At 36.9% G+C, this 12,864-nt stretch overlaps 2 protein-coding genes across 2 annotated transcripts; both read left to right on the top strand.

Moving 5' to 3' along the window:
- On the top strand, positions 1-4,919 carry LOC121320912 (protein O-glucosyltransferase 1-like). The gene is made up of 11 exons (XM_041259691.1): positions 1-70; positions 612-702; positions 811-954; positions 1,300-1,435; positions 1,748-1,869; positions 2,068-2,127; positions 2,304-2,403; positions 2,764-2,822; positions 2,953-3,120; positions 3,401-3,457; positions 3,722-4,919. The coding sequence occupies exons 1-11, from the start codon at positions 1-3 to the stop codon at positions 3,876-3,878; spliced, it is 1,164 nt and encodes a 387-aa protein (XP_041115625.1). The 3' UTR covers positions 3,879-4,919.
- Positions 4,920-5,329: 410 nt separating this feature from the next.
- timmdc1 (translocase of inner mitochondrial membrane domain containing 1) lies at positions 5,330-10,754 on the top strand. The gene is made up of 7 exons (XM_041259987.1): positions 5,330-5,361; positions 6,409-6,574; positions 6,943-7,031; positions 8,080-8,117; positions 8,649-8,727; positions 9,877-9,987; positions 10,394-10,754. Exons 1-7 carry the CDS (start codon positions 5,330-5,332, stop codon positions 10,752-10,754), a joined length of 876 nt encoding a protein of 291 aa, XP_041115921.1.
- The last annotated feature ends 2,110 nt before the right edge of the window (positions 10,755-12,864 follow it).

Genomic DNA, 12,864 nt, shown 5'->3' with positions numbered 1-12,864 from the left:
ATGGATGCTGTAAAGTTCCTGATGGTTATTTTGGTGGTTGAGATTTTCGAGGTTGATTTCAGCGAGTCAGGTAACACATTTTTCAGGGTGTTCATGTTACAATGAAACAATATTGCACTCTCGGCATGCGATGATTGCAGTAACACGCTTTTTCATTCATTGTGCTGGTTACGACCTCTGAAACGCAGTTCCGATTTTCAGATTTCGTAAAATAATTTTAACGAACGTGTAACAAAATAATTTCCCGTATATTATTGCCAACACTTATTTCTCTATCTTTTAAAGCTGTAATCTTGAATTAATTTACCCAAATTAACACGGAGTAGTCCAAGATTAGTGCTAATCGGGTCTGTGAAACTAGTACAGATTCACTCATACTATATTGTACGGGTTGGGATGTCTGTTTCCACATGGAATGTGCCTGGCTATTTTTCGTATACGGTTTGTCCACACAATAGCTTGTTTGCACAGTATGCAAATACAATACTTTTATTTAAAAAATGTAAGTATTGTTTGGAAATAACAGCCACGAGTGCTTGGAAGAAACCATTATTAACAAACAACTACATTTATGATGTAATTCTGCCTTATCACCATCTCTGATTTTCTAGATGCGACGTGGAAGACATACATTAATAAAATCACCGAAGGTTTTCAGAACTATCAGCTCTGTGAACAACGCAACTGTACCTGCTATTACAGGTATGTGATTGGTTCTTTAAAGTTGAAATGCATATACATTTTAAAATACAAGTACTGTAGTTGTCCCAGAAATTATCTCTCTTCGTTTTGTGTGCTTGATTCCTGTAGAGTTTTGGAGAATGACCTCTTGCCTTTCCGAGGGGGCGTCTCTCAGGCTTTGCTTTGGGACACTGTTAATCGCGGGGTTGGTACACACTACCAAGTTATCAAGAACAAACTGTACCGGCAGAATAACTGCATGTTTCCAGCCAGGTAAGAAGGGTACTATACCAGACTCTGCAAAAGAAAGTGCTACTGGTCGTCTTTATTACATTGCACCAGTGAAAGCTTAAGGCATTTGGCTTATTTATACAGCTAGTGAAATAAGGAACAAATCTACTTTTTTAATAACACAATAATAACTTTGTCTGCTTAGACAGACATTTCCTTTTTTTCTGTGACTATACAGGCAGCTTACCATGAGCACAGAAAAGGATATGTATTTTTTTTTTTATAAGGCAACTTCTTGCGCATGTGTAATTGAAATTAAACAGCTAAGTTTTGCATTCGCAATGCTTCCTTGTATATGTACATTTGTTGTGTTCTCTTTCTACCTAGGTGTAGCGGAGTGGAGCACTTTATTTTGGAGGTGATTGACAGGTTGCCTGATACAGAGCTTGTGGTCAATGTCCGGGATTATCCACAAGTGCCCAAATGGATGCACCCGATCCAGCCAGTCTTCTCTTTTAGCAAGGTGAAAAGTGTAACGATGCTGAAAACATGTTAAAATGGACGTGTGAGCACCTGTGCAATAAACTAGGAGGTAGCCAGTTCAGAATCAGAAAAGGAGACTGCCCTATCAAACTCCCCCCACAGCATTCTGATTTTCAAGCAGTCTTCAATGAAAGCATGTGTTGTGGCTGTAGAATGTGTGTATTAAGCCCCATTTGCTATAGAGGCTTTAAAGAAGTTCTGAAAATCGGTGGAACAAAGACTGTTATTCTGTTTAAAATGTAAATTAAAAAAAATAAACAAATAAAAAGTATATAATATGTTATATTTACAGACATCTGAATACCAAGATATCATGTATCCAGCATGGACATTTTGGGAAGGAGGCCCCGCAGTGTGGCCAATCTACCCCACTGGTTTAGGACGTTGGGATCTCATGAGAGTTGATCTGGAAAAGTAGGAGAACAAATACAATGTTATTGCCTCATTTAAAAAATAAGCGTTTCACTGGAGACTGTAAATGCTTCTGTTTTGTATGTGAATGTCTGTATGCCCATGATGTTACTTTACCATGTGTGTTGGCTCTCTTTCTTTTTCTGTGTTTCTTTCTGATTCTTAAATTGTATTCTTAATTGTATTTATTTTCCGTATCAGATCTGCAGGAAATTGGCCTTGGGGGAAGAAGCTCCCCAAGGGATTTTTCAGAGGATCAAGGTTAGTTTCTTTATATATGTGTAACTTTAATCTATCAAGTTAACGAATAGCATATTTAACTGGAAATAATTGTCTCTCTTGCGTACAGATTATATTCTGTCAAACTATTGTATTTATTTAAACGTTAGGGATTGTGCTTTGGTTCTGATATTTATTTATCTATTTTCTCGATACAGAACTAGTGCAGAGAGAGACCCCCTTATTCTGTTATCAAGAGAGGATCCAGAACTGGTGGATGCTGAGTACACTAAAAACCAAGCCTGGAAGTCAGAGAAGGTATAATATTTGTGCTTTCTTGTACAAAAACAATCTTGTATATTGCTTTTCTGTTGAATATCGTACTGCATCAAGCAGCAGGGAAATGGAGGTTGTGGCGGTCTATATTGGATATTGATTCAGCCGCGGAGATAAAAGCTAAAGTAATTGTTGTGAAAACTCTGCCAAAACAGTCTTTGTTTGGTGTGTTCCTGGGCTGTATCGTTTTGCTGTAGTGTTCTGTACTAAAGATAGGAATGTTGTTTTTATTTATTTTTGTAAAATGAAATTTCTGTAAGTGTATAAAAGCTAAAAGAACAAAACAGAGCTGCTGTGGGATTGCTCAGATAAAGGACTTTTTTTTTTTTCTTACTTTGTCAGGACACACTTGGAAGGCCTCCAGCCAAAGAAGTCCCATTAGTAGACCACTGCAAATACAAGTAAGACATGCAGTGATACTCCATTTCACTTTATAGACGTTGATTTTAAATGACATTTATGTGTAGGAACTTTAAATCAAACCAGAACTGCAAAACATTGTAATAGGATAGTTCTTGGTTTTTTTTTAAGGTACCTGTTTAATTTCCGAGGTGTGGCTGCCAGTTTCCGGTTGAAACATCTCTTTCTGTGTGGCTCGCTGGTTTTCCACGTGGGAGAGGAGTGGCTTGAATTCTTCTACCCACAGCTGAAACCGTGGGTCCATTACATACCTGTGAAACAAGATCTTTCTGATCTCGGGTAAAAAGATTTCTTTATTATAATGATAATAGTAATGTTACAGCCTGGATTATGATTAGTAAAAGTGTCATTAGGATAGGTGGGCATGAGGAATTGAGTTTCTTAACAAGCAGTAGTGACACTGTACTGAGTTGGTTAAGTGTTGTGAACTAATAATACAATTATGTGCCCTTTCGTAATAGAAATTTGTAAGCTATTGAAGGTGGTGTAAAGCAGCTACTGATGTTACTCAGATAGAACAGAAGTGCTTTTCCGTTAACTTAATTTCAATGTTTTCCAGGGAGCTGCTCCAGTTTGTAAAAGAAAATGATAACATTGCACAAGAAATAGCCAGGAGGTAAGATTGTAAAAATGGGGAACAATCACTCCCGATTTCTGGCTTCTGATACATAGGATTCTGACTTCAAACAGAATCCTGAGTATCTTTTATATCCCTATGTTAAATCTCTGTTTGCAAATTAACGTTATTGGAATGTTATTGTATATACAGTAATGTAAGCACACATACCTTAAAACAGGCTATTGTAAGAGACTAAATCCCTCTGTGCACTGGCAACAGGGGTTATTTTAATACGGTGCATTTTCTTTTGTTTTCCAACAGGGGGCACCAATTTATATTAGATAATTTACGTATAGAAGATGTTACTTGCTATTGGGAGAAACTGCTGACAGAATACTCCAAACTCCTCACATATCAACCGAAAAAGATGAATAACTACATCCAGATCATGCGAGAACAGGGAAAGACAGAACTGTGATCTTGTTCAAGAGCTTTTTTAAAAATGTTAAACAAAAGTGATTGTTCTATTCTCTAGCATTTTAATATTTTTGTAGGATTCACCATTGACCAAGTCTTATCTTTTTGTTTAAGCTTAAGGTGATGTCTGACTGCAAAGAGGTGTTAGTTGTCACTGGCTTTAATTGATTCTTCTGTCAATCTGTGCAGTGGAACTAACTTAAGTATACCATTGCTTAAATTTGTGAATTTTCAGAAAAAAAGAGTATATGCACATTGCACAAAATTGAATCTGTTGATTTCAGACTAGCCAGTTTGGATTTTCGCTAACAGGTTGGTACATACACCAGCACTACTGTGAAGCTGAAACGTACTACTGCAAATGTACCTTATTAAAATGCATTGCCGTGTGTTTTAACAGGAAAGTGTTTTAATTGCAGTCATATCAAAGGTACAGTAAGAATGCTGTTTTTTTTTTTTTATCAACACTTTACTCAATAAACTAAATTTAGTGCTCTATTAAGGTGAACATTAATAAAGAACAACTAGTTTAATTGTCAAAAAAAATGTCAGATTTCCATCAAGTAGAAATTATGGACTTTATTTTTTTTTCTCCATAATTTGTATTCAAATAACTTTTTAATTTTTAAGTTTTTAATAAAAGAACGTGTTTTAAAACAAACACAGCCTACATTATTTGTGTTGGTTTTAGGGAGTGTGATGTGTTTGGTGTCTTTTGGCTAATGTAATCCATTTTACAGTGTGTTTTGTTTATTTGATTGGGATAATTACATTTTCTTCTTTTAAATATGTTTTATTGCAGAACATATTTGTATGTTTATAGAAATATATGGAGCCCAGGAGGGGCATGAGAGAGAGAAAATACATATCTCATGGCCAAGAGATAGTAAGACTTGTGCACAAGAGATACATTTTTTTCTCTCATGTCTCCTCCCGGGCTCCGTAGAATATGTCTTGTAACAATGTATATATTTTGTATAGTTACGTTCTGTGTTCATGTACCGGTGCTTGCCCTGCAAGCACAAGGTGAATAAACTATAAACTAAACAACCTATATATTTTGTATAATACTACATCTGTGGTGCTTTAGTAAGCGTTATTAGTAATGGTTATTATCAGTCATGTATTGTCAAACATAACCGCATGCCAGTATAGTCGTGTTTTTAGAAGCATGTGTAAAATTCACAAGGCATCCAGAAGTCATTGGGAATAACTAGATTATTTTTCTGTTTTGAAAATAAGCGGGACCATCTTTTAGTTTAGCCCAAAGGTTATTTTCTTCTCTGAAGGAGAGCTGTCCCAGAGAACAACCCTACTGGTTTGGACCAGTCTGTAAAACATGTTGTTGGCGCTAGAACAGATGCATTACAGTCTGGTCGAGGTGGGTTGTGCCAGCTTTTCTTTTCAAATTGTTCTGGCTACTCCTTCAGGTCCAGGATCATTGTAGACAAAATGGGGGATGGGGATATGGGGGCAACAGACAAGTATGAAATAGACAATTTTGTGTGCCCAATTAGGCCATTCTTACAACTGACGTTTGGTAGCAACAGTTGTTTGGTTGTTTATTCCCTTAGATGTTAATGTTTATGCAATAAAACATAATGGGTTTTTTTTTTCTTTTTTTTTTTAAATTTTGTGTTTATATACTTTTTGAAATGGTACAGTAGATAGCAGGAAATCTGTATGCATTGATGTTTATGCATTTTTTAAACCCCCTTTCATTCAATTAGACATAGCAACACTCTTAAACATTCATTTTAATATTGTGGGTTAAACATTTCCAGAACTTTAAAGAAATGCATTACATTTTCGTGCAAAGATAATAGTTATGTGTTTGGGATTCTGATGTTGAGGTAGTCTGCATGTCATAACACTGCAGAAAGCTACATGGTAAAGCATGGAATTTGTAACCCTAAACTAATTCATCCCCTTTGTTACAACATGTAGTACTTATTATTTTTCAGTTTGAGTTGATTTTGGTGATAGCAGTTCTTTTTAACTCGTATTTAGCAGATCTGGGATTCAATCGTTATAATTAATACTACAATTTAATCTTAATTCTCATCATAAACATCCTCCCTTTTTTATATAAATTGCCCATGGTAGTGTTTTTGGTGATTGAATCTAAAATTAAGTGGACCCATCTCATTTAACACCAGCAGTGTGTAATTTATAAATGAAAAACTCAATTTAAATCAATATTGGGACTTAAGAGAATAATTCTATAGAAGCTGAAATATAAGTAAACAGTTGCAAATTGGCTGATTCACTGAAGGCATCATGGGCACCAATTGTATGTTTTTGATGAAACTGTATGACAAGCTATTCTACATGCTAGTGATTTAAGTCATGTCTCTTACCCTATAACTACATGTTCAGGACTACACTTACCAGAATGCATCAGGGTGTAAGTTAAAAAGCCTGAACTGTCCCAGTGAATATGGAGTCATGATAATCCTATGTGTGTTGTTTAAATCCTTGGTGAGAGATATGTGTATATTTATAAACCGTGTTTGTAATTTGTTTCAAAGTGATATGCAGACTTATTCAGAGGAGGTCACCAACATTGCAAAGAGTGCAGTAATGGCAGCTGCAGTAGGGATGATGCACAGCAGGTTACCAGCTGCAAGAGCTGCCAGAAAACGGTTTATCCAGCAGAGCCAGGCAGAGGTGTTCCGGCACCGTGTAGAGGCTCTGGTGAGTTCGGCTGATTTAATAAAGGAACCTTAGACTTTGATATGTCACATAATATGGCTGATACATTGCAGTAATTTGGTTTCCATATGCTAAATACCATATACTTTGAGATAATGGCTTCTTATTTATTAACTGTAGGCTATTCTTATTCTGAAGGTCAAGAGCAAATACACTTTTGAAGATCAATATAAAAGTAATTTTGCCAAGCTGCTGCCACACACTCTCCAGCAAATACTGACCTTTTTGAAATAGACACATTTGCCAAACTGATCCTCCTGTCAAAGTAATGTTTTACAAATACAAATTGCAAACGATATGCGTATAGCACCGTTAGATATACTGCTCGTAAGTGTGTGCTGTTTTATTAGAGGTCGGCACACAACGCTGCAATCCGAGGGTTCATACGCTACGGCTGGCATTGGAGTTGGAGGGTGGCTGCTTTTGTCACATTGTTCAAGTAAATAGGTTATGAAGGTTGCGCTCGTAAAATTCAACCATTTATCAAAACCATTGTCAAGAAGGATGAAAACATACAGTAGAGACTGGCATATCCAATCCTGTAGGATACGAGCCCTATATTAACCGATGGACCTCTGGCGTGTTTCATTCACACACGCTGCTGCCAACTGAACGGTGCTGATGAAAACGGATCAGTGCACATTTTATTATAGATCTAAAACAGTAAATTCAATCTTAGCAGGGCACAATGGATTCAGTCGCCAGCCTGTGTTTGTGACGTACGTTCCTGTTGTTTCTGTCTCGGGTTATCACGCACGTGTCAGGTGACTTTGGCACAGAGTTAGAAAGTACGGGAAGTTTTGTAAATTGCCCAGTACTGTATTACAGTGCTTTGTTTTGCAATCATTTTCACTGATTTTCTTTGTGTAGTACTGTAAACGTGCAGCACCGTACTTTGGTGTTTTAAACACACTGATGCACCTGACATTGTTCATTTATAATTCACAGACGTTTATAAAGCAAGTATAATGACTCCCTTTGAGATACAATATCTTTACATATGGACCCCTGCAAGTAGTTATATCGGATATCTACTCAGTTTAGTAAACCTGTTAAACCTTTAACAATTCACTAAACATTTATCTCTGGTTTCACAATCCCACACCACCTTACCTGAGATGACATTAGATATTCCAAAATGAGTGCTAATGGGGATTAAACTCGAGAGAGATCTGGCACTAAATTAATTCAGTATGGTATTTATATCCTTTGTTGTTGCCTGAACAGTTTGTTTTAGTACATTCTCCTCACTAAAGATTAAAGCATTTATTGTTTTTAACATTGTACTGCAGAGTTCAGTTACACAACTTCTGAACGTTAGATGCACATTCCATTGTGTGATTTAATTCCATACATTGTGGTTCTTTGTGAATTTGGCACAGTCACTAAGTGTAAATGCACAGTTATGTTTACTGCAGTTACAAATATTTGTAAATGTGGTAGACCTCTAGATTAGGGATATAATTCAGTTTCCTTTTTCATTTCAGTACTGTGAGCACTGGCCTGTGTGTGTACAGAGATAAATAGGTGCTTAGCCACTACTCTGCAGCAGGAGGTGAGAATACTTTACTGTATTTACATTCATGTAATTTTTATAATAGGGTCTTTATGATCTCATATGGCAGGACTTTGAATATTAAGCTCTCCACATAACTAGACACAAACATCTCCAACATTGATTGCTATTGAAAACTTAATTGGAAGATGCTTAGTAACAGATACATTACCTGTGTGCACGCAATTCTTTTTACAGTGTACACACTTGATATTTTCTTCTATTAAACCAGTTTGTGGCGCCATTGCTTTTGAACATATACATTATTTTCCATTTAGCATCTGTCACAGATCAAGGCAAATGTCACGACATGTTATAGCATGCATTATTAGAAAAATCTTATTGAAATCATAAACTATTATACAGTTTTTCTAGGGAGTGAGACTAATTAACAATGATTCAGCTTTTATTGCCATCAGTACTTTGTGTTACAGAGTTTGTGTCTGCTAGTAGTTTGTTATGTGATGCTATCAGTAATATTATTATTATTATTATTTGTAGCCATTATAGGGGGATTGTTTAGAGTAAACCTGTGGTTAGGTGGCCTGTTAGCTGGCACAGCTATCAGAGCAGTACTAGGGCAATTCAGTTTTTTTTTTTTTTTTTTCATAGATTACTAGTAGCTCAACATGATTAGTTCCCCTGTTTGTTCAAAAGGGAACAACTGTAAAGTTCTTAAAGTAAGAAGAGACTTATTTAAACAACGTGGGGTTCAGACTCCAGGTGTTCTGGATCCTACTCCTCATATCTCGGCACAAGTGCACACTGCCTCAAACACGCTGCCACTCACAGGTACCTTCCCAGAGAAAAGAATAGCTGTTAGCTTCCTGGCTGCCAGCTGCTCTCCCTGTCCCCTCTGGCCACAGCTGGACTCCAGCCCCTGAAGTGTGGAGCCAAATCTCCTGCCCCCAGCCAACAAATGAAGCCCTTGTCTGCGGATGTTTTGAGGCAATCAAGTCCTCATCTTCAGGGCAATCTGTTCAAAGTAGCCCATCTGCAACGCAGAAGGGCAAAATCCGGGAAACAGCAGCTGCAGATATATAAACAGCCAGTATGTGATGCTGAAAAGGTTTAATCTGTGCCAAAGTGTTCATTGTCAACTTAAACTGGAGGGGCACTAACTAAACATACTCTGCTTCCTTTTGAAACTGATAGACTGTGTAGGGAATGCATATGTACTATGTCAATGACATAGTGACTTGCTCAAATATGTTTGTGGGCTTTCATAAGCTTTTGTTTAACTTTCATTTCATTTTCCTGATCCTTGTGGATTTGATCTTTATTTATCTGTTAAACAAGATTTTAAACACAGCTTTAATCCTTTTCCACGCATTGAGTCAAAGTCATTCAGCAGAAGGTCATTCAATTCAATGAGTTTTGTTACACAAAAATGTTTTAAATCAAATCATTAAAGTTGACCCTACATTGGCATACAGAAGCTTTGGTACACCTGCAGACCAGACCCTAATGACTGCAAAAGCTGAACAGATTTAAAGAGAATTAGTTTTTCAGTCTCTCCTCTGCCAAAGTCACCTTCACTTTTACTCCTGCACTATCTAAGCCAGTCTGCACAATCATTACAGTGAAACCACATCTTTTCTGGTCTCTGTCTTGTCTCTTCAAGCAGCGTGTCTTTTCCACTGGCAGAGTATGTTTTAAAACTGAGCACATATGAAAGCTGGCTGCTGGAGTGTCTGACCTACTTCTCTGTCCTGACTGTGCCCTGTAGTCTTCCAGCTGGAGTGCTGATGATGGCAGTGCAGAAGGCTGTTGGCGTAACCCTTCGAGAGAGAAAGAGGAGGGAGCAGAGAGAGATGTATGAGCTGAAGCTTGCTGAATGGTAAGTGACTGGAGTAATACTAAACCGATTATAAAAACCATCAAAAATAATAACATACTTTCGGATAGTGACACAGGACACAGACCTGGGTTAAGACATCTTGTATGCCAGCAGTGGGAATAAGTATGTCTGCAGTTAAAATGTAAACACCTTTTTATTGCTTTTTTATTGTTTTTTAACATTTACCTGCAGTACCACAGATAACTACTTAGATTTGCTCTCCTAAAAAGCTGACAGACAGTTTAATTTTCATGCACAGTTTTATTAAATAAATTGGAAATGATGTGTTTTATTGAATGCATATATATATATATATGTATCAAGGACAATTCCATTGGCTCAGAAGTAATGACTGCATCACTACTTAACTATGTGATTCAACACATGTCTCTTGTGTTTCTCATAGGAGTTCCTGGCTTCATGTAACAGAAGGACTCGTTGGTGAAATGGACAGTAAAATAGAGGAGAATTCACCAAAATCAGACCTGGAAAAAATTGAGGAACTTTTAAACTTTCTAAGAAATCAAGAACAACCTGGGGACTCTGGCAAGAAATTAAACCAGTTACATCAGAAACGAAGCCTGTTCCATCAGAAACGAAGCCTGTTCCATCAGAAACGAAGCCGGTTCCATCAGAAACGAAGCCGGTTCCATCAGAAACGAAGCCGGTTCCATCAGAAACGAAGCCTGTTCCATCAGAAACGAAGCCGGTTCCCTCAGAAACGAAGCCGGTTCCATCAGAAACGAAGCCGGTTCCATCAGAAATGAAGACATTTACATGGGGCTGTTTAATTTTTTGACAAGTGTAGTCTATCATAACACTGTCACGGCACAGTACAGTTTTGATAAACCGGTGTCACTTAGGCTCTCATTCATAGCACACAACCTGACGATAACTAACAACTAATTCTGTTGAAGTCATATGCTGAACGAAAACAGTAGATAGTTTGCCATTGTTTTTTTTGTTTTTTTTTAATCCGGGACCTTAAAAGGAAAAAACCCAAATATGTGTCACTTAGTTATAACTAGAGGATTAATCTTTTCTTGCTTAGATATGGCCATTCAAATATAGCTCCATAACTTCTCAAACAAAACCATCATCTGTTATGAAAAACTTGTCAATATGGAGAAATACTTAATTCATCAAATCCCTTTGATTAAAAAGGTTTGACCCTTTGGCACGCAAGTGCAACCTGATGAACACAATTCATCACAACTAGAAGGGGTTGTAATAATAACAGTAATACATTTTGATGGCGGCCCTTCATCTGTCATAACTTGGTAGAAGCTTTAGCCAATGAATTACATCTTGGCAGGAATTATTCATTATAAATTAATCATTTGCAAGAAAAGGGGAAGGGTTCTTTTTATGTTTGATCATTTTGGAAATCAGTAGCAGGACATTGTGGTTTAGGAAGAGGAAGGGTGTTTTTAAATCATAGAAGAGTGTTACCAGATGAAGACCATGACATCTACGAAAACATTATATGGTCTACAGAGGAAGACAAGACATATCTTAACTTTGTGGTACAGCATCAACTTTTCATATATTCTCCTGAAATTAAATTACTGAAACTGGAAAACCCTACTAGAGAATTTAAGATTGTCCTGGAACAAAAAAAGAACACTGTTTGCAGTGAAAGATTAAATAAGATACAACGGCAGCATGGAAGTTTACTGATGAAGGTGTGAGTTTGACCAAGTCCTCAATGGCATCTTCTTTTTACCCTGTCTTTCTAAAATACAACTGGCATGTCAGGTTCATTGTAGATTGGCACTGCAGTAAAATGCTGTCAAAATTCTGATACTGAAATCTAATTGGACTACTGGAATGGAAGTTTGCACAACTGAGCTAACAAGAAGGAATCTGTATGGTAATTCAGCTGGTATTGGTATTCTGATAATTTTATAGTGGAAGTAAGTTTTGAATGTTGATTTTTACTCATGACTTTCAAAGCTGTGTTTGGGTCGCCAGCATCTGTTCCAACAGAATCTGTCATTTCAAGCAGTGTTTAGACAAGTATCCGAACAAACATTGACATGTGTCCAGCCCAATTATGTTGCTGTAATTTCTCTAAACATTTGACAAACAATGTCTTTCGTTTGTAGTTATGGAACATCATATATTGCTTGATGATGTGTACAAGGTACAGAAATATAACCCATGAAATTAGTTGTATGGTGAAATGAAAGCCAATAGCCTCCAGCATACATAATGCCTTTCACTGTCCTCCCTTTTGGCTGAGATTCTATTCTGAGAAAATAATTTAGCTTAAAGAAAACAACAGGACTTTTATACTTGGATAACACATTATGGAGAGAAGTATGTCCTTATTTTGAAACATCTATTTAATTTTTATTTTTCCATTACTCCATATGTGAACACATCATTTCCGTACACATAAAGGACCATATAAATAGTTACAGTATGTAAATTATCATCCAGACATGCCATTTATGAGCAGTATATATTAAACAATTGTTAAATGACGTCAAAGCCTGACCATAGAAGATAAGTAGTAGAAACCGAACATGTGACTTGGACTTCCCTCAACTCTTTTCAACCACTTTGGGTACCACATCACCATCCTTAAAGTACAGTGTGATACCAGAGTAATGTACTTCGGACACTGCAATTTGCAGCACAGGTCTTTTAAAGTGTCAAATAAAAGAATCGTGACCCTTTGTGCTGTACCCTTCGATTCGCTGCATAGATGTCAAATGTACATTTTCGAGAGAAACATATGTTAAAGCAAGCAGCATGCATTTTCATTTAAAAACATGATGTCTCGTACTACAGTATGTTAAATAAAGTTCTCTGCTCTCTTGCCTTAGACTCAGGGGTACTGTTAATCTTCCTAGGCCATTTCCCCTCACC

The sequence above is a fragment of the Polyodon spathula genome, chromosome 9 (assembly GCF_017654505.1).
Source record: "Polyodon spathula isolate WHYD16114869_AA chromosome 9, ASM1765450v1, whole genome shotgun sequence".
Lineage (NCBI taxonomy): Eukaryota > Metazoa > Chordata > Actinopteri > Acipenseriformes > Polyodontidae > Polyodon > Polyodon spathula.
Note: the sequence above shows the minus strand (reverse complement) of the source record. Positions and strands in the feature narration are given on the sequence as shown.

Coding starts and splice junctions, on each gene's coding strand:
- timmdc1 (XM_041259987.1), top strand. CDS start 5,330: ATGGGGGATGGGGATATGGGGGCAACAGACAA. Junction 5,362..6,408: donor GATATGGGGGCAACAGACAA/GTATGAAATAGA, acceptor TTTGTTTCAAAG/TGATATGCAGACTTATTCAG. Junction 7,032..8,079: donor GCTTTTGTCACATTGTTCAA/GTAAATAGGTTA, acceptor TTTTCATTTCAG/TACTGTGAGCACTGGCCTGT.
- LOC121320912 (XM_041259691.1), top strand. CDS start 1: ATGGATGCTGTAAAGTTCCTGATGGTTATTTTGGTGGTTGAGATTTTC. Junction 2,823..2,952: donor GTAGACCACTGCAAATACAA/GTAAGACATGCA, acceptor TTTTTTTTTAAG/GTACCTGTTTAATTTCCGAG. Junction 3,121..3,400: donor CAAGATCTTTCTGATCTCGG/GTAAAAAGATTT, acceptor AATGTTTTCCAG/GGAGCTGCTCCAGTTTGTAA.